The sequence below is a fragment of the Oryx dammah genome, unplaced genomic scaffold (genome assembly GCF_014754425.2).
Source record: "Oryx dammah isolate SB20612 unplaced genomic scaffold, SCBI_Odam_1.1 HiC_scaffold_25, whole genome shotgun sequence".
Lineage (NCBI taxonomy): Eukaryota > Metazoa > Chordata > Mammalia > Artiodactyla > Bovidae > Oryx > Oryx dammah.
Window position 1 is genome coordinate 36962420 of NW_024070209.1, and position 22258 is coordinate 36984677.

The 22258-nt window shown below is 39.9% G+C and overlaps 1 protein-coding gene across 6 annotated transcripts in view; it reads left to right on the forward strand.

The window, feature by feature from the left end:
- The window catches only part of EML6 (EMAP like 6), a 286252-nt gene that overhangs the window by 198729 nt on the left and 65265 nt on the right, over positions 1 to 22258 (forward strand). For all 6 annotated transcript variants that reach the window (XR_005718416.1, XM_040224844.1, XM_040224840.1 and 3 more), the window contains 6 exons: positions 1946 to 2039; positions 10729 to 10829; positions 11961 to 12163; positions 14649 to 14760; positions 15034 to 15161; positions 19740 to 19881. Coding sequence is in view for 5 of the 6 variants with exons in the window: in XM_040224844.1 (XP_040080778.1) it covers positions 1946 to 2039; positions 10729 to 10829; positions 11961 to 12163; positions 14649 to 14760; positions 15034 to 15161; positions 19740 to 19881 (780 nt within the window). In the remaining variant the exon portion in view is untranslated. The remainder of the gene's footprint in view (positions 1 to 1945; positions 2040 to 10728; positions 10830 to 11960; positions 12164 to 14648; positions 14761 to 15033; positions 15162 to 19739; positions 19882 to 22258) is intronic.

Below are 22258 nucleotides of genomic sequence, written 5' to 3' on the forward strand. Positions count from 1 at the left end.
CCATCCGTGGAGACATTCCATTTTTATCTCCCTCATCCTCCTAATGTCACCAGTATCATCAAAATTCATTGAAAAACATCTCAGTATGAGGATCATGTTGGGAATGTGATGCAAGTACTATAAGTACGTCTTAAGAGCTTACAATCTAAAAAAGGAACGAGAACTCTCCAATCAAAATAAAATCACCAAATACAGAGACATGCTAAAATAGAAACATAGCCAGGCCACACCAAGAGACACTAGGAAAAGTCATGCTGGTAGTTCTGAACAAGAAGTCATCACCAGTCCCTTCTTCCAAATGCATGAAAAGAGACCAGGCACAATTTAAATCCTGGTATCATTTAAGCATGAGGACATATTCATTATGATTCAGAAGATACATGTGTTTATAGTAGTCATTTCGTGATGATTTAGGCCTTTAGCAAAGTGTTAATGTCTTCACCTAATACTATAGTCTAGGAGCTTGAAAGAGTTCATGTAACTTCCAAATCCTTGCCTCATACTTAGAAGCAGTAGAGGACTTGGCGGGGATTTGGTTTGTTAAGCCAGGTTCTTCCTTTTTCTTACTTTCCTTTTTCCTCCAGAAAAGGAGCAGACTACTGTTCCTAGTTGGTTGGGGGATGGTCTCTGGATCAAGTAAGGTCACTCAGGGGTTGGACATGAGTTAACCAGCATTTGGGGAGCGTTACTAGCTATAGCAAATATGGATAGAGAAGACCCAGTTAAATTTGAATTTTAGACAAGCAATGCATAATTTCTTCATATAAGTATGTCTCATGCAATATAATATTGCAAGGGACATACTTGTATGAAGAAATTATCCATTGCTTATATGAAATCCCAATTTGACTAGGGCTCCTTTCTATTTCCTGGCTACCCTAATTTGACATCTACCGCAGGGCTATCTTTGAAAATACCAGTTGAAATCCTGAGTGGGCTGTGTGAGAAGCAGTTTATCACATACTCATTTCTTTACCCTGTTAATAATGGTTCCCTGTTGTCAGAGAAGACACCTGGCTAAACTGAGGTTTGATAAACTTGGCCGCCATCTCCAGCCTACTCCAAGCTGGGGAGGAGCTGCTGACCTGGGACGCTTCTCCTGTAAATCTAGCTCTGTGAGGTGGCAGCAAAGGAAAGACTTATTAACTATACCTTTTCTTTGGTCTTGAACTGAAAAAGCAAATTAACTATTTTGATTTCAAATTCAATTATGTCTCTTATATATATATATTTTTTATTTGACAAACAGCCTGTCCAAATCATTGATAGTATTATAAATAATATTTAATACCAAGAGAAAATGTTTCTCATATAACAAGTGGAAAAAAATAGTATGTTCACTATAATCCTGGTTTTGTTTTTTCAAAGCACATTTATGTAGGGAAGCTGATAAGATATGCATCAAATGTAGGCCTAAAAATTTGGGTCTTAAATGTCCTTTGTATTTTCTCAATGTCCTACAGCAAACATATTACATTTGAAACAGGGAAAGTAAGAAGTTAATACTTTTTAAATTATAAAGTCATTTTTTGAAGGAATTTTCCAAGTTAAATTTAGTTTCTATAAGCCTCTTATCTTGGAGGGTTAAATAGAACCAGTTTTTTAGAACTCAGAATAGACTAAGAGTCACAAAGTTAAATGACTCTTCCAGTAAATGTCATGAGCTTTATCTGACACAAAATAGACAAGGTTTTGGGCACTTACTTGAGAAGCTTCCCCCTAGCCCTATGTCTGAGATTGGAATGTTGGGTCAGCAATTCAATTCAGCATCTACTTATTATACGTTGAGAAGCTCTGCTATTAGTACTTATGTATTTTATTTAGTGAGATTCCTTTAGTGAATTCTTCTTCTAAGGTCAATTTCTTGTTCCTCTTTAGTATATAAAATGTTTTGGTTTTTCATTGAAGAAATGAAAAATTTGACATTTGTGTTGTTTTCATACAGCTGATGGAAAATGTCTGGTGTCGGTTGGTTTAGACGATTTTCACAGTATTGTGTTTTGGGACTGGAAAAAGGGAGAAAAGATAGCTACCACCAGGTAAGAAGCTGCCCGGGTCTTACAACATCCTGCCGATGATCACACTTCAGTAAATGTTAATAGTTTGCCTTTTCTGGTAAGATTTCATCTTCAAACTCAGATGAAATTCACATCTTAACACCTAAGTGAAAACATATTGTAATATTTCGTGGTGACAAACCTGACTTAGAGGAATTGATGTTTGTTTCAGGGAATTGAAGAATTCTGAAATCCTTTCCAGAGAATTATCCACCACTTTGCTTTTAGTAGTCTATGCATTGTCTATATCAGAGCTTTTTACCAGCAGTAGAAAAGCCACTTTCCTCAGCCTTGTGCCTTGCCCCTTGTTTTTCAACTGTTTTAGCATCTGGTGAAGGAGCGTCAATGTCACTGAAGTCGGCAGCATTTGTCATGAAGCCGTGGCATGTGGGAAAGGAGGCCCATCATGTACATCTGCCACTCGCTTTCAAAGCAGGCAGATTGTTTCACTAATCTCCCTGTCTTATAAATAGACTTTCCAAGACCGACTGCTGTTTATAGACCACCTGTCCTCCCACAGCCCAGCCTCCCTCCCTGCTGAATCAGCCCTAAGTCTGAACATTGCTTTCCATTCCTGCTTGCTTTGGGCTTAGCTGTTTGCCTGGCCATGGTCAGAGGTCAAAATAGTTGGCAACTAAGGACGATTTATTGTCCAAGACATATTATCAGTATATCTCTCTATTGGTTCTTCCCTGTATAAACCAATTTCCTTTTTATCTTGCACCATAAAATCATTTTAAGTTGATGGCTTTGAACTCCAGTATTCACTTTTTAAATTGATGTTACCCTCTACAATATTAAATAGGGGGAAAGTGGGAGTTTTCACAATTTGACTTAATGAATGAAGATCTATAAATTGCTGGAGATTCAGAGGAGGAGCAGATGGAGTCTTGAGGACTCCAGCTGACCATCTTAGGATAAAAAAGGGAGCTTTTCTGATGACTGCTATTGAGATGGAATTCTTGGCAGCAAATGGCAGCTCATAAATCTGCCTACCCAAGCAGTTTTTCTTTTCATCTCTCTAGTATTCCTCATGGTTTTATCACTCCCTGCTGATACTCAGATTTAGCTTCTAATCAGAACTCTGCTTTCCTCCTAGATTAATATACTATATTTTACTTTAATATTTCTGCTAACTACCATTTGTATTACAGTTCATTTCAGGTAAAGCACATGTCTACATTTCAAAAGCCACAGGAACTCAATTTCCCTACTAGAACACCCTCTGCAAATCTGATTGGCTTACTTGTTGTATACCAGAAACAGTAATAAAAGTGGAAGAAAGAAATATTAATATTTTAGAAGTACATATTTGATATGTTTGGTAGTATTACTACTATTTAATTGCCACAAAGCAACTTATCATTATGTTAATAATGCCATTTATTTTTGGAATTGCTCCCAAGCCGTATGTCACATTCCCTGAAGAGGACACCTGCAGAATTACCCTCAGAGAACAATTTCACAGATGTAACAATCATCCAGTGCTCTTTCCAGGAAGGTGTGTCGAAGATCGTTAAAGTTCTTTGGTCGAATACTAGATTTTTAAGCAATAAATAATATTTATACAATGTTAAAGCAATCATAGATATTTATATAAATAAGTAACCAAACAAAAAAATTAAAATTCTCCTTATGGCTTGGGGATTAGACTGCTTAAAGATATAAACTTTAAACACAGGACCGTGAAAGAAGTGACAAAGAAAAAGGAGGAATACTGCTCTCCTGGGGGTCATCATAGCTCCTCCAAGGTTCTCATTTACTCTCAGAGGATGGCTAATTCAGTGATACCCTTCACTGCTCTTCTGTGTCCCGGTCATTGCCACCATCACCAAGCCAGGCTCGACAGCAGACCTGCATCCCGCAGGCTGTGGGTTCTGGCAGGCGATATTCCGCAGTAGTGCCCATGACCCAGAATATGAGATTCCCCATGAGAGGAGGGGCACAGTTCATGGCTGAGACGGTATCACCTGCAGTGCTGCGGCGCCTGAGGCTTACATATGCCCGCCACCCTCAGTAGCCACCCGTCAGTTGTAAGCGTGTTTAAGTGAACCTATGTTTTCATCCGCTCACAGAAATCAGAGAGGTTCAGATATAGCCCATAAAGATCTTATTACAGATTTTGATGAGACTTGAACCAATCTCCTCGCACACTTTTTTGTTGAGCTTTGCTAATTTTCATGAATGACTTCAGTCACCTCCATTACAAATGAATTGTTTAGTCTCTTTTTCCTTTTCAAAGTTGATATACAAGTAACCCATTTAACAACCAAGAGCAATCTCTTATGGACAGTAATGAAATAGCCTGATACCAGTGTCACTCGGGACAAAACAAAAAGACAATTGAGCAGGCACTTCCACGTCCCCTTTCTTTATTTCTATCACACCAGTAAGCACGACTGAGCGACTTCACTTTCACTTTTCACTTGCATGCATTGGAGAAGGAAATGGCAACCCACTCCAGTGTTCTTGCCTGGAGACTCCCAGGGACAGGGGAGCCTGGTGGGCTGCTGTCTATGGGGTCGCACAGAGTCGGACACGGCTGAAGTGACTTAGCAGCAGCAGCAGTAACATGACCAGGGACAATGACTTTTATTAACAAACTTCATCTCAGAAGTTTGAACAGTGGGGACTTTAGGCAAAAGGTACAAGTTATCATGGTGTGCATAACAAGAATACTTCAACATTGAAAAGTACTTGTGTTTTTACTTTTAGGGACAAAACATAGGGCCATGTGGAGCATGTAATGTACTTTCAGAGTATGCACTTCTGTTTTAGCTCTGCTGCTTGATCTAGTTTAAGTCCCTACCCTTACATACATTTAGTGAATGTGATCACCTCTCCTGAATATGAAAGTGACACCTTTCCTTTTTTTAAAATATGGATCTCTTTTTAAAATAACATTTATTAATTGTCTTCTGTTTCCAAAATAATACGTGATTATAGAAAAGTTAGCACAGAAAATCTCCAAGAAGAAAATTATTCATAATTCTACTACCCAGACATAGCTATGGCTGACATTTTTAGCTTGTATTCTTTGATATATATTCTGTGAGTATTTTTATCTGTTTTATTCATATATAGAATATTATATATATTGCTCTGTAACTTGCTTTTTTTCCCCCCACTCACCAATATATCATCTCCCTTTCTTCTTCTCATTGTTCCCTGGCTTATCTTTTGTTATTCTGTATTATAAGCTATTTTCAATCTTGGGCTGAGGCATAAATCAAATATTCAGTCTTCCAGTTGTGGGTTACCTTTGCACATGGCCTTACCTGGTAAATTACCTATGAAACAGGCATGGGGACTTGCCCTGTATGAGGGCAGCAGTATTGACTCTCCTACATTCTTATTCCATCAGTTGTAGGACATGAAACTCTTTCCATTTTGTTTTTCTTATATACATACACACAGACACACACACACACACAGAGTTGTAGGCAACTTCCATACAAATTTAACACATGTCTAAAGGAAAAAAATGACAGAGGTAATTCAGTGAGTGTTCTTTATTTAGGTGTTGACATGCCATCATCAGTCAGTTTAGAATTTTAACCACAAGAGAAACAACACTAGGGTTTTTATGACATCAAGAAATTAGATGAAAACTAAAATGTGCAGATATGCAGATGACACCACCTTTATGGCAGAAAGGGAAGAGGAACTGAAGAGCCTCTTGATGAAAGTGAAAGCGGAGAGTGAAAAAGCTGGCTAAAAACTCAACATTCAAAAAATGAAGATCATGGCATCCATTCTCATCACTTTATGGCAAATAGATGGGGAAACAATGGAAACAGTGACAGACTTTATTTTCTTGTGCTCCAAAATCACTGCAGATGGTGACTGCAGCCATGAAATTAAAAGACACTTGCTCCTTGGAAGAAAAGCTATAACCAACCTAGAAAGCATATTAAAAACCAGAGATATTACTTTGCTGACAAAGGTCTATCTAGTCAAAGCTAAGGTTTTTCCAGTAGTCATATATGGATGTGAGAATTGGACTATAAAGAAAGCTGAGAGCCAAAGAATTGATGCTTTTCAACTGTGGTGTTGGAGGAGACTCTTGAGAGTCCCTTGGACTGCAAGGAGATCCAACCAGTCCATCCTAAAGGAAATCGCTCCTGAAAAATTCATTGGAAGGACTGATGTTGAAGCTGAAACTCCAATACTTTGGCTACCTGAGGAGAAGAGCTGACTCACTGGAAAAGACCCTGATGCTGGGAAAGATTGAAGGCAGGAGGAGAAGGGGATGACAGACGATGAGATGGTTGGATGGCGTCACTGACTCGATGGACTTGAGTTTGAGCAAGCTCTGGGAGTTGGTGATGGACAGGGAAGCCTGGCCTGCTGCAGTGCATGGGGTCACAAAGAGTTGGATACGACTGAGAATTGAACTGAACTGAAGATGTGCTCTCCAAAAAGATTTTTCCAACTGTCTAATTGTTTGCCATTGTATAGACACAAGCAAGCAAAGCAATACTCTTTTCTATGTAGGGGATATAATCTGTGATATCTGTTCTCACTTTTCATTTCAGTTTTCTCTAGCATCTTCTCTCTAAGGTTTATGTTAATAATTTATACATACTTTGTATAAATGACTATTTAGATATTTTGTCCAGTTTTTAATTGGGTTATTTGCCTTTTAATTATTGAGTTGTAGTTTTTTTTCTAAAAATATATCCTGGATATCAGTCCCTTATCAAATGTATGATTTGCAGATATTTTCTCCTAAGTTCAATTTTTCAGTCAAAAGCATGAGCACACCTAATCCGTACTTCATGTTTGACTCCATCAGAAGCAGCATAATCAGTGGCATGGCAGAGGGTAGGGGCAGTGGGAGCAGGACCTGCCAGGTACAAGCTGTAGTGCTTGTATTATCTGTAGGAATTTTTTAAAGAATAATAAAACCAACTAAAAGTAAGTCTGTTTTTTTATTATTCTCCTGAGCCAGCAATTCTAAACAATGTCAGGGATGGAATTCCTCTTTCTCAGGGCAGATCACCATTCCAGTCTACCCCATGGTACACCACTGCCCCCATATGTCTGGTTCTCCAGCTCTTAGTAATACTCAGCTCTATTGTGGTTTCTAGTAATATCAGCCTCATCCTCCCATTAGAAAGCTTCCTATCAATGTGTTATCTAATGGTTGTACCTCCCTTTACAACTCTGGGCTAAATTGATTAATTAAGGGTTGAAGATGATAATTTTCTAATTCTATTATTCCTTCTTCATAGTAGCTAGAATTCTTCTGTAAAGAAGAGTTTCCCCCCATGAACCACTTGGTTTCTCTGAAATATACTTCACACAGGGAGTAGTCCTTTAAATGTCAGGGTTATTTGTCTGTTGTCTCCAGCTTACAGGTATTTCACCTAGTTTATCATTTGCCTTTCGAGTTTGCTGTGATGTTTTTCATCATGCAAAGGCTTTTATTTTTATGTGGTCAAATTTAGCAGTATTGACTGCTTCAAGATTTTGAGACTAAGAAAAGTGTTCCCTGTCCTCAGGTTCAAAGGCAATCACCCGTGATTTCTTCTAATCTGCCATGGCTCCCTCATTACACTTAGATATCTGAATCATTTGGAATTTATGCCAGTGTCTATTTCAAGACACAGATTCAATTTTATCCTTTCTCCTTAGAGCTATCAAGGTATTCCAAATACCATTTTTTCTTTTCGCTTTTATATAGACTTTATTTTTTAAAGCAGGTTTAAGTTAATGGCAAAATTGTACAGATAATAGAGTTTCCTCCTTCAAATCCCCACCTGGCACCAGAGTGGTACATTTGTTCTAACAGGTGAACCTACATCGACACATCATTATCACCCAAAGTCCACAGTTTACATTAGGGTTCACTCTTGGTGTTGCACATTGAGAGTCTTGACAGATGTATGATGACTTGTATCTGCCATTATAGTATCATGCAGAATAGTGTCACTTCCCTAAAAGTCCCTTGTGCTCTGGCTGTTCGTTCCTTGCTCCTCTCTATCCTGGAAACCATTCTTTTTTTTTTTAACTATCTCCCTAGTTTTGCCTTTTCCAGAAAATCAGTTAGTTGGAATCATGTAATATATAGCCTTTTCAGATTGGCCTCATTCACTTAGTAGTATCCATTTAAAGTTCCCCCATGTCTCTTCACGGTTTGATAGCTCATTTCTTTTTAGCACCGAACAATACTCCGTTCTCTGAATGTGCCACAGTTTTTTTATCCGTTCACCTGAAGAACATCTTGGTTGCTTCCAAGTTTTGGCAATTATGTTTAAAGCTGCCATAAGCATCCATGTGCAGGTTTTTGTGTGGACATAAATTTTCAACTCCTTTGGATAAATATTAAGGAACATGATTGCTGGATCTTATGGTAAGACTATGTTTTGTTTTGTAAGAAACTACCAAAATGTCTTCCAAAGTAACTCTACCATTTTGCATTCCCACCAACAATGATTGAGAATTCCTGTTACTCCACTTCCTTGCCAGCATTTAGTAACATACAGCATTTAAGTATTCATCTCACCCCACCCCCCACATTGATTTGAGACCTGTCTTTAGTATGTGCTACATTTTAATATTCATTTGGGTCTCTCTCTAGATTTTCTATTTTACCATTAGCTTGTCAGTCACTTGTACCCCAATACCACACTGTTTTAATCATGAAGGTTTTATAAGTTATTTTAATACCCAGGAGAGATACTCTTCCCATTTAGCTTTTCTTTTTCAGAGTTTTCGTGGCTATACTGTTGTTTTATTCTTCCATAAGAATTTTAAAGTCAGGATGTCTAGCTCCAAATTAAAGACCAGACACTCTTATCTGAAAAGAGCAATAGTATATGAAAAGAGCAATAGTATATGAAAAGAGCAATAGAAAATGCTCTTATCTTTTGGAGTCAGGTTGAATTCATAAACAAAGCTAGAATTAACATCTTTATGATTGAGTTTTCCTGCTCAAGAACATGGAATGTTTTTCTATGTATATTACCGATACGGGGTGTTTTTTCCCTTGTTGTTATACTCATTTATATGTTAGTGCACAGTTCTTATTAAACATATGCCTTGATATTTTTATTGTTGTTTTAAATATAGTCCTTTCTTCCAATGTATTTTTCAACTGGATAATGTAAATATATATTAAGGTTATTGACTCTGTGTTTAATTTTGTGTACTGTAAATTTCCTAAATTATCTTATTTGTAGTTGTTTTTACTTTATTTTCTTTTGGATTTTTTAGACATGAAATTATATCATTTGCAGATAGAAATAGTTTTACCTCTTCCATTCTAGCTCCTGTGTCTTTCATTTTTTAGACCTTGTCTAATTGTATTAGATAATATGTTCAGTACGATGTTAATGGTAGTGGTGACAGTCTTGTTCCTGACTTTATTGGGAATAACATGAAGTAAGGATCTGACTTTCATTAGGAATAGCATTAAGTAAGAATCTGACTTTCAAGTTCACACACGCACAAGCACATCAAGGAGAAGCTACTGTTCAAGCACATTCTGTTTTTAAAGAAAAGATAGTGGCACATAACATTGAAGAGACAGTCTGTGTATAGTTGGTCTTGAATGAATCTATGTTTCCCAGTGAGAGTTAAGAACTGCATGGAATTATAAAAGTCTAAGAGAAATTCTAAAGCATCCATTAATTCCTACTTTATTGAGTGTTAGTTGAATACTTTTTTAAGTCATAAGTGACCACTAGATTTTTTGTGAAATACCTTTTTGGCATCGTGGAAAATGATAACATAATTTTTCTCACATATTAATATGATGAATTGTACTGTTGAATTCCTTAATAATGAAGCACCCTTGAATTCAGTCATAGTGTACTATTTTGTTAATGTGTTGTTGGAGTCTCTTTGCTAATATTTTATTTAAGATTTTTTAATCTATATTCATAAGGGCAATTAGTCATGTTCTTTTTTATCAATAGCTTTTCCTTTAATAATAAAAGTTAGGTCCTAATATATCAGAGAAGACCATCACATAGTCCATTAAGATCAGTAAATCCTTAAATTTAATGTGATTACTTTATACTCTGAAACAGAAATTTCCCAGGCACAGTGTAATGCCAGTTTACAGCTGCAGCCTCATTTCTATATTTGTCCTTCTGCCTCTTGGGTTATAAACTTAGATTTCTGAGTGCATAGCATCCTTGAGTGCCTTAAATTAATATATGACATCCTTTATCTCTCCATGAATGTAAGCCAGGGTCTACAGTTTCTCATGAATACATTTCTAGCTGAAACTCTGTTTAACTCAAAGTTATGCCTTCCACAGCAAGAATATTACATTTGAAGTTTCTCATTAATACCCTTTTACAATATATTCTACAAGATCTCTGTATGCTAAGGATTAAATTCTATAGTGGCAGCATTAATTTTATATTATGGAGACATTCTGATCCATTTAAAATGTTTCATTAATTTGTTTGAAGCATAATTAGTAGACTCTAGTAGCAATCTTAGAGTAAGAAGGGCTCAAATATGCAAAGAAAAGCCAAAGCTCATTATTTTAATTCACACCCCACCATGTGTATCTTAAATCATCTTCTATCAGTAATTTACTTGTCCTATTAGATGTGCTTAATGAAAGTGAAACCAAATGCATGCTCTAAATAAAACTCTCTAGAAGTGCTTTCATCAAGACTAGTGTTTTTCCCCTGTTTGTGTCTTACAGAGGACATAAAGATAAGATATTTGTGGTAAAGTGTAATCCACACCATGTTGACAAACTGGTAACAGTTGGGATCAAGCACATCAGATTCTGGCAACAAGCAGGTATTGTTTGGGTTTACCACTTATGTGGTTGAAAGTTTTACTGTAACTGGGGAGGGGGGTGGGAACCCACCACCACTACCTAGCCTCTCTCTGCAATCTAAAATTAAAATATGCCTAAAAGATGTTTGCTCCCAAACAACGTCTGAGCTGTGAAGCTTAGAACACTCTGTGTGATACTATGCATATTCATCAGTGTCTAGAGAGTTTTGGAAACGTTGTGCTCTGAAAATAGTTATTTTTATATTCCATCATTGTTCTGAAAGCAGTGATTATGTTGGACTACTGAGCAGGAAATAATCACTTTAGTTGGGTGGACAAAATTGTTAGTATTTTGAGAGTTCTCTTGTTATTTTATCACTGCATTTAGCACATGAATTAACCCTGACACACACACACACTGTACACTACACACAGTAAGTGGTCAAAATAAGTACTTGTGGTTTATAATGCTGATAATAAAGATACACAAAACACGTTTACATTTTACATTACAACTGCTGCTGTTTTCATTCTTTGGTCAGCATTCAGGAAGACTTGCCTGGCTTCCTGGGGCAGTTAGTTACTCCTCCCTCTGGCTGGCACAGACCTTGCGCTGAGCCTTGCTTAGAGGATTATGTCACATTCTCTCCCCAGCCAGACCTTGAGTTCCTTGAAGGCAGAAACTGTTTCTTTTCACCTTTATAGTCCAATGTCGACCACTATGCCTGCCACAAAGTAGGGATTCAATAAGCACTGAACTAATGCGTGAAGGAGAAAACCTTTTATAATGTTTTTGTTCTGATGTTTTCTGCCATTTTTATACACCTTTATGTAGACACTTGGGACGTCCGGGGTGGCTCAGTGGTAAAGAATCCACCTGTGATGCAGGAGACGCAGGTTTGATCCCTGAGTCAGGATGATACCCTGGAGAAGGAAATAACAACCCCTTCCAGTATTCTTGCCTGAGAAATCCCACGGACAGTGGAGCCTGATGGGCTATAGTCCGTGGGGTCACAAAAAAGTCAAACATGACTTAGCGACTAAACAAAGCAATGTAGACACACTGGATTTTCCACTGAAGATAGTCATTCTAAATGCTCATAGAAGGTGTCAGTTTTTCAAAAAGTATTAAGTACTCTTGGTCCACTCCAGGTGGGGGCTTCACCTCTAAGAGAGGAATTTTTGGAAGTGCTGGAAAATTGGAAACAATGATGTGTGTTTCTTATGGGCGAATGGAAGATCTGGTGTTCTCAGGAGCAGCTACTGGAGATATTTTTATTTGGAAAGATATTCTCCTACTGAAGACAGTGAAAGCTCATGATGGGCCTGTGTTTGCTATGTATGCATTGGATAAGGTATGGTCTATTTTCCTCATTAGCTTTCTAGAACTTTAAATTAGGCTTAGCAAGGTCCACACCAAGAGGATGACTGTGTGTAAAAACAGTGCTCTCTGAATTAGGATGTAGTTGTCACGGATGGAGGGGAAGCACAGGTGGTCTTTAAATTTCTCTTTCATTTATAAGTATTTCTTTATGTGCAGTTTGTCTCTTCTTTTTTCATACTTATTCTTCCTGGCTGTCGCTCCTAAGAACTCCTTAAGAAGTGCTGAGATAAATGTAGGCACACAGTAGCAAGAGTCTGAGAAATATTTCTACCCAGTCTTCCTCCTCAGTGGCATAATGAGCAGAGACCTGGGAGTGCCTAGTAGCTGGATTATTGTCCCTCCCATCAATCTGACCTGAAGTTATATTGATAACCAGCTTGTTCCTGCCTAGACAGGCTCAGCTTTGATAAGCATGTCAGAGTCCTGGCTGTGTTAGTTAGGATCCTCCAGAGAAACACAACCAATAGGATGTAGATATAGACAGAGATATACATATACAAAAAGGAGACACTATAAGGAATTGGTTCGTGTGGTTTTGGAGGCTGAGAAGTCTCACTAAGCCATCTGCAAACTGGAGACCCAGAAAAGCTGATGGTGAAATTGAGTTCAAGTCTGAGGGCCTGAGGACCAGAGAAGCCAGTGCTGTAAATCCTAGTCTGCTGGGAAAAGATAAGATGCCCCAGCTCAGTCAATCAGAATAAAAGGAGGGCGATTTTGTCCTTCCTCTACCTTTTGTTTTATTCAGGCTCTCAAAGGATTAGATGATGTCCGCCCACATTGGGTAGGGCAGCTTAATGACTCTGCCAGTTCAAATACTGATCTCATCCAGAAACGCCATCACAGACACGCACAGGAGTCACGTTTAATCTGAGTACCCTGCGGCCAGTCAGCTGACACCCAAGGTTGACCATCACACCAGCTGTATTTCTACTCAGGCTCGTCTTTGTCCTGATCTGTCCAGCTAACCTCCTGCCTTGCGGTGTTGTTGTTCTTGTTCTTTCTAAATAAAGATCACACTGGGGACTTCCCTGGCAGTACAGTGTTTAGGACACCATGGTTCCACTGCAGAGGGCATGGGTACCATCTCTAGTCAGGGCACTAATGTCCTGTATGTTCAAGGTATGGCCAAAAAAAAATTATGTTTAATTTTAAAAGATCATACTTACCTTCAGTGCTCTTAAAACACTTCCTTCAATTTGCCAGAAAATAGAAGTGTTTTATTCACTGCTAGTTTGCTGATGGTACCAGTTATGTATGTTCTCTGACCTCCAAACAGCCTAAGCCACCCAACACAGCATATTAAGAAAAGATCCATTTTGCATTTGCTTATTCCCAGGTAAATATGCTGCTTCTGCTATAGAAGTAGGTTCTTGTTAGATGTGTAATTACAATGATTGTTTTAGTGGTAAAGCTGTTTTTCACTAACAAATTTGTTTTGCTTAAACTGCAAATTTTAGAAAAAATTGAAGCAGAAAGAAAATTTTTGCAGGCCCGGAAGTTGATGTGATATAGCATGTTTAAACTCTTTTATTGCTTGGTAACTAAAGCTTAAAGATCATGGGGAAAGGCAGGAATATCACATTATAATATACTGCATTTAGATTTAATTTTGGGAGTAAATGTCTATAGGTTCACAATCTATAATGAGGATAAATAAGGATATTTAAGATATTTAATGCAATAAACTTCAAAATATTATTTCCTTTTCAACATCATTGAAATGAAGTAAATTAAAAGTTTTTGAGAAAACAGAATGAATTACTCAGTAATTTTCTTTTTAAAAAATTTCTAAGAACAGTTGGTAGTTGCCAGAAAGGAAAACTATTAAGGCCAAGAAATCATAAACTTAGAATAAGAATAAAGATCATTGTCTAGCAAAAAAATATCCGATATGTTAGGCTTTATACTTTCCAGGTTTTATAAAAATTAATCTGGATCTTAATTATGGTAGAAATTGATATCTCATGAACAGAAGAGCAAGATATTCTTGTTACATGAAATACTTGTTATTCTTAATAGAAAAATAATGATGTTTTTCCTGGAAGTAAATATTTAAAAATAGTTAGCAATCATTTTTGATTGTGACATTAATTCCAGTTCATTCAGCAGGAGCATGAGATATCAGAAACTCTGCAAACTTTGAGGCTGGTCCTGTTCTCTAGCAGCCCACATCCCAGTCAGGGAACTGGGCACGGAAACAGCCATCCGTAATCCAGGGTGCAAACCTCGAATCAATGGTCTGAAGAAAGTGAAATGGACACACAATGAGAAAGTGTTTAATAGTGCTAGAGAAATGAGAGATGTGTCCAGAAAATATGTTATCATCAGGTTTTTCAGTCTCCATGCTTAAGAAAACACAGACAAAGCTTCTTTACCCAAGGGGGAATCCTTTTGAGACTGGGTGGGTCCTTGTCACTTTGATGTGTATATAATCTTTCTGATGTGTGCCTTTACAGGGTTTTGTAACAGGTGGAAAGGATGGAATTGTGGAGCTCTGGGATGATATGTTTGAAAGATGCTTGAAGACTTATGCCATTAAAAGAGCAGCCTTGTCAACTAGCTCAAAAGGTGCCACTCCCGAGTGTGCAATGGAAGTCTTTCTGTTCATAGGAATGAAAAAGATAGTAATACAGTTCTTAGAAAACCATAGCCAAATCAACTCTCCCTTTTTCTTCCACATTCAGAGTTTGTGGCCTTTGGTAGAAATATCAAAGAGGATTGCCTAGTACTTAGTACTTTGGAACTATAAAAACAGAATTTATATAATCACTATAATCATTTTATTTTTGTTATATTAAATACAGCATGTAAAATATTAAATGCAGTATTTGCCCTCCTCAGGCTTGCTTTTGGAAGATAATCCTTCAATTCGTGCCATCACTTTGGGACATGGACATATCCTGGTGGGAACAAAAAATGGAGAGATCCTGGAAATTGATAAAAGCGGCCCAATGACACTGCTTGTTCAGGTACTGTGTTTGCACATATTCTAAACCACAATTCACATCAGAGCTGGAGCCAGGGTGAGGCAACAGGGTACACTTAGGATGCCAAATTAAAGGAGACATTCTCTCCAAAGATCAGGCAAACGCTGTATTATCTATTTCTGTATAACAAACTGACACAAACTTAGCTTGAAGCAAAAACATTCAACATCTTATGGTTTCTTTGTGGGTCAGGAGTCTGAACAGTTTAACTGGGGCTTCTGGTTAAGGTTTTGTAAGGCCGCGATAAAGACCAGGGCTGTGGTCTCATCTGAGGCTTCACTATGGAAGGATCTGCCTCTAAGATCACTCAGGTTGTTGGCAGAGTTTTGTTCCTGTGAGTACAGGACTGAGGGTGTCTGTTTCTTGCTGGCTGTTGGCCAGAGGCCACCCTCAGCTCTCAGAGGCTGCCTGAAGTTCCTCATCACGTGGGGTTCCCCCAACGTGGCTGCTTGCTTCCTCAAAGCAAGCAAGAGAAAAATAAAAACAATGCCTTTAAATAATTTGAAATAACGTAATCGTATCATCACGTACATGTAATACATCCATCCCCTTTGCATATGTTATTGGTTGATACTAAGGCTATAGGAGGGGCTTCCCCGGTGGCTCAGCAGTAAAGAATCTGCCTGCAATGCGGAGCTACAGGAGACACCGGTTCAATCCCTGGGTCAGCAAGATCTCCTGGAGAAGGGCATGGCAACCCACTCCAGTGTTCTTGCCTGGAGAATCTCGTGGACAGAGAAGCCTGGTGGGCTACAGTCTGTGGGGACTGAAGCAACTTAGCATGCACACATCCATAACGCTATAGGACATTCAAAGGAGGTGATTACACTGAGTGTGAAAGCCAGGAGGATCCTAAGGGTCACCTGTCCAGCACAGTCTGCTCTCTGGCTACCAATTATCATGTTCCTACCACATGCAGAATACATTCCCACTCCCAGGATCCTCAAGAGCCTTATCCCATTAGAGCATCTATTCAGAGTCCATAATCTCATTGTCTGAATCAGGTTCAGATGCGGATGGGGTTTCTTGGGTATATTTCCTCTCAGTCTGTCAAAAATTTGTCAAACTAAAAGTATTTGCTCTGCACACACCAAATATATGTGTCTCTTTAGGTTTTGTGCATCACTCTAGTCTCAGCCTCAATTGACGTAAACGTATAACATACTCCTTACCCTTCCTCTCCCCTCAAAAATTTGATTCAGATAATACCAGATTAAAATGAGCATCAGCAGTATCCTCAAAGATCCAAGAAGTGATCACATGTCACCTGATTAGTGACATGTGTCTTTGGAGGTGATGACTAGATCACAGTTAGAGGTGGAAGAGGCCTGGGCAGGGACGAGGGGGTGGGTTCAGAAGGTGGAGTGGAAAGAATCTGTACTGCTTACCTAAGCTCTGGGACTTCTGTGGGTCCAGTGGAGGAGAATTGCCTCCTTCCCTCACCTGATGCCTGCCTGCAGGCTTGCTGTGTTAGGGCTGACCCCCAAAATCCCACTGAAAGGGGCCCTCTGACTTGCTACAACCTGAGAGCAGGTCTGCACACACATCAGGTTTTAAAAATGCCTGTGCCCAGGCCCCACCCTGGCTATCTTGAATAAGAATCCGTGTTTTACAATTTTTCCTGTGTTAGAAACAAACCTCAGAAGCTCTGTTGCTGATGGCACCAGGCAGCCCAAGTTGAGAACTGAGGTGCCACCTCGAGAAGGGGTGACATCTTTGTCCTCCAGCTGCTCTTACCTTTCTTTCCCATTCTGGCCATGATGGTTTATTTAATTTCACTGAAAATGAAATGTTTCTTTTCAATCCCCAGATGTTTGAGACTTTAAATTATTTAGTACGTGCTCTACTGCTAAATATGTGTGTAAGATTTGTGCTATACTATGGATTTAAACAGCAGTTTAAGATTCAAACTCTAACATTTTCTCATGTTCAAAAGTATTACAGTTGAACTAATTTTGTCTAAATATGTTTTAAACTCAATAACAAAGTCTTTTCACTTTTACATTCTCTTCAATTCTTTCCTGTATTTGTTTCTATCATTCTTCTAATACAATTATCCAAGGGTGTCATTTATTGAGCACTTGACTGTGTGTCAGGCAATACCATTGTGCAAAATTCCTCTCTCATCTCTAGAACAGATTTGCTTGGCTGTAATTGTTTTATAGATGAAGGGCCTAAAGCCCAGTGAACTTCCCACAGCCACATCTTAAGAACTGGAGAGCTAGGATTCGTACCAAGCTTTGTTGGGTACCAGAGCCTTTTCTTTGTGTTTCCACACATCTCAGCATGGAGACTGCATGAAACAGTGCAGAAGCCGGGCCCCCTGAGCCCTGGGCAGGCAGTGGAACTGGGAGAACCCTCCTCTCTCTTTACACGTGTGCCATTCTTTCCCTTGTATCTCAGCATCTCTCTTTCATCTTCTGGTCAGTCCATCATTTGCCTGTTCCTCCTGGGTAGAACTCAGTAGTTCAGTTCAATCAGTGTTTGCTGTGCTCCTGCCAAGACCCGCCCTGTGCTGTGTGCTACCCAGGATTGAACAGGACTCCTGAAGGGGCTGACAGTCCTGTTCTGAGAGGTGGACCCCGAGGGAAACTTAAGGAACGGTAGAGACGATGTGGTTAAGACCATCAGCAAGCCTGCTGTGGGAAGATTTCAGAATCACTTTTACAGTGTCCGTGGCTCAGCAAGTCAACATCACTTGGAATAGATTGCTTTTTTTTTTTTTAAGAGACTAGTTTAGGGGAAGAGAGAAGTGACAGGAGGTGAGTTCTGAAAATCCCTATTGTGTATACTTCGAATATAATCAACTTTCAATTGTGCAGCTGGTTATTATCAGCTTTAGGGTGGTCAGGAGGAAAGGAAGGTCCCAAGCTCATTTCCTGGTGCCACTCAAGAGATTGATTCCCTGCCCACCTTACTCACTGAGCATCCCTATGTTATACAGGAATCAAAGTACACAGTCACATTAGATTAAGGAAATACAACTTTTAAATCAATATATGAAGCAGTGATTTGAAAGGGTCTCAGAGCCCCATGGAGAAGGCAATGGCACCCCACTCCAGTACTGTTGCCTGGCAAATCCCATGGATGGAGGAGCCTGGTAGCCTGCAGTCCATGGGGTCGCTAGGAGTCGGACACGACTGAGCGACTTCCCTTTCACTTTTCACTTTCATGCATTGGAGAAGGAAATGGCAACCCACTCCAGTGTTCTTGCCTGGAGAATCTGAGGATGGGGGAGCCTGGTGGGCTGCCGTCTATGGGGTCGCGCAGAGTCGGACACGACTGAAGCGACTTAGCAGCAGCAGCAGAGCCCCACAACCCTGTCCTCAGTGTACAAAAGGACTTGGTCTGTAAAAGAGCTTCAGGCAGATGCAGTCTAGGGGGAACAAGAGAGGGCTCACACCTGACCCATCCTCAGACCATAGCTTTCAGTGTGGGAGGCTTCCCAAGAGAAGAAAACTAGAAAACTGGGGATGTAAGGTGCTCCAAATCTAATAAACTCAAAAACAGTATCTACGCCCTTCTCAGATATTTGAATGTCAGCAGTATTGAGAACTTTCTATCTTCTGCCAAATTACTGTTTTGTTCAAACAGCTTCCCAGTCAAACTGGAATCGTCCAATTTCTCTTTGAAGAGCCACCTGTTCCCCCAAAGCATTCCAACTACAAACACCTTTCAGATGCCTGTGTATGGTCTTCTTTCTGCTTTACTAAGCAAAGCCTTTTCATAATTAGCCACTAAAAGCAGAAATTCAGTAAACAATCTGGTCTGTTTTATTGTTCCTTGTCTAATCTATTCTTTACACTGCTTTAGTGAGTGATAAGTTAGAAGAATCAGATTCATTTTCTCCCTAATTATTCATTCATTAAATATATTTCATTGCAGTTATTATTCTAAGCCAGCTAAGTGTGTTTGTGATAAGACATTAGCATGTGGAATTGGTCCAATGCTTGTCAAGCCCCTTTCAGTTTTTTATGATCACTGGATAGAAAAATTTGTGAACAAATGCTGACCCTGAGTTATACCCAGGATACTGGAAATATAATTTTAGATCTAATTCTGCTCTGCCAAATGCTGTGCACAGAACTGAAATGGAATTAATTAGCAAGAATATTACTGTCCAATTCCTCTGATATAGATAAGCGGTACCTACATCTTTTAGAATATGGTTTTACGGAAGAAAGTAGTTTGTGTCTTTGTGACCAAGCTGTGTTACTAGGAGATACATACATATTGTGTTTATTCAGTGTCAAATCACAGGATAAAATGAGGACAGTTCATTATTCACTAGGATGCTTCTACATGAGAAGATGTTTGGCATCATATAAACAAAACTTAGCAACATGAATCCATCCTTTGCTTTTCAGATGAATGCTTTAGTATCATGTAGGCCCAGCTTTAGATTCAAGTTCAAGTGAAAATTTTATTCAGTACAATCATTTTGGCTCAAGGAAGCTCAAACCGTGTGTGTTCCTGTTTGAACCTGTTTGGGATTCTCTTGGAAAGGGCTCGCTGAGAAGCATTGAACTGATTTTAGTTGCCCCATTTCCTTCCTCACAGGGGCACATGGAAGGAGAAGTGTGGGGCCTGGCAGCTCACCCCCTCCTGCCCATCTGTGCAACAGTGAGCGATGATAAAACCCTCCGGATCTGGGAATTATCCTCCCAGCACCGTATGCTGGCAGTGAGGAAACTCAAAAAAGGTGTGTATGTCACCTTACACATCTGTGAAAGTGTTTACAACCACAAGTATTGGATTCATTCACCCATTCATTCAACTAATATTTACTGTGGGTGCCTATTATGTGCTCCCAGATATGCTTGGAAACGGGGATTTAGTGTGTGTTGCTACAGATATAACTAATCACATGGAGGATGGTTCCAGAAGGCTGGCCTGATGCATCCGTGCCCAGCTCTATTCTTTATTTCCTTGCACTGCATAGACATTTGCCACCTGGGGGCAATATGTCCTTCCTCTTCTCATCTAAATTGTGGGAGTCAGTTGAAACTCATCAGCTTGTAAAGAATGGTGTTTATCTTTATGTCTGACAGTCTCCAGAACTGATTTTATTACTGAAAAAGGAAACTTGCTTTAAAAATAATAGTTAACTACAAGAAACAGATAAATATGTATTAAACACCTATATGCATGAGAACCAAGAGTTATACCAAGAAGTAGAAATTCAGCAAACATTTATTGAGCAGCTTCTATGTATCAGACACTGGGGATCCCAGGATGAACAGTCACATCTCTAGTGTCAGAGATGGACAAGACTTGAACAGAGTCCCAGCAACAGCTGGTCCATTTAAATTGGGTAATTTGAAGAGTCTCAAAACTGGACTCTTTATGAAGGGGGGTGCAGGATGTAGGGAAATGACCAGGGCTAGTGCAGTACAGTGAAACTAGTAGTAGCTGGTAACCACTGCCAGCCCTGGGCCTGAAAGGACAAGAGGAAGAACAGATGAGAGTGAGAGCTGTGTGAGATGGCAGCCTGGCAGGAGGTGGTAACCGTCCAGCCCAGAGGCTCAGCCAGCAAGCGGTGACCCCGCAGGGAGGCAGCCAGGGGAGAACATGCCCCAGCCTCCCTACCCTCTATCCGTTCTTCCTTGTACCCTCCCTGCAGCCTCCTGCTGAGTACCCTCCCTCATGCTCCCCCGTGACCAAACGCATCAGAAGCCAGGGGGCGAGGGAGCCTGTTGGTAGAGTCCATGCAGGCCAGCTCCAGACACAGAGCAGGGTGGAGAGTGGGTGAGGACAGACAAAAGGAAGATCTCTGGCACAAACAAGGCGTCACGGAGGCTCAGGGTAAGGCCCACTGCCAGGGACAGCCCCACTGGGGAAAACGAGAGCCGAGGCTCAAAGGATTTGTGAAAGTTAAGACAGGAAAGGATAAGATTGGGGCCTGGCCCCTAGACTCTTTGTGCTGGGTACTTTTATAGATAGACATGGGGAGACAAGTCTAGGGGGATAAAGTGAGAAAAGGTGTCAAGACGGTGGTGATGTAATGACAGTGGCTGACACCACTGAGCCAGTAGCTGCGCTAGCACTTCGCCTGTGGTCTTCACGAGAACCTGGTGAGTAAGGCCTCTATTGTTTCCACTTAGAAATTAGGAAACTGAGGCGCAGAGCACTTAAGTCATTTGCCCAAAGCTGCAGCTAGTAAGTGATGGATCTGAATTCAGCTCCAGGAGTGTGGCTTCAGAGGGCACATCTGTGGCCACTGCATGCCGCTGTCTCCCTCCATCATATGGGTGCACTTTACACTCGACTTCTGGGTCTTCATAAGTGGTGGAGGGAGCCAGGATTCAAACCCAAATCTGTCTCCAAAGCTCATGCTCTTATCTACCACAGAGGTGAATAGTCAGGCTACTCATTTATATCGGGGGAAATAACAGACCAAGTACTCACTGTGAGTACCTTGAATATCAGCCAATGGACTTTATTCACCAGGTTAAAAATGAGTTCAAAAGAACAACTACCAACACCTCTGAGATAGGATGGCCATTCAACTCAGTTTATAGCTGGTGTCCTGGTGTAATTATTAATAGCTCTCCCTTTTGCTCTTGGGTATCCTGGTTTGTGCAATAAATCTTTATGCTTGACCTAAGCTTGGTGACTCTCCTCAAGGGCAGGCTGGTCTTTCTGTTCTTTCAGCACTAGCACAATGCCTGATTCATAGTAGGTAAATAACTGCAAAGTGAATGGATGAAGCAAAGAAGGAAGATGGACTTTAGATGAGCCCATTTAAAGTTACTGGTGTAAAACCAATACAGAATTGTAAAGTAAAATAAAAAATAAATAAATAAAGTTACTGGTGTGAATATGGCTTTTCAGCCTGTTGGAAACAGTGGATGGGGAGGGAGAGGTGGAAACTCAGTTTGGAATGTCCTAGCACAAGGCTGCATGACTGACCCGTCCTGGGGCTGTGCTCATGAATATCTTGACAATAAAAACATTGCCAAAGAGGGGGCGTATCCTTAAGTGGGATTCCTATTTAACATACTCCATATTCCGCGTTCAGAAGTGCCTCCCATGACCCTGCAAAGCGTTAGAAAGCATTCGTCATATAGTCCCCTCAG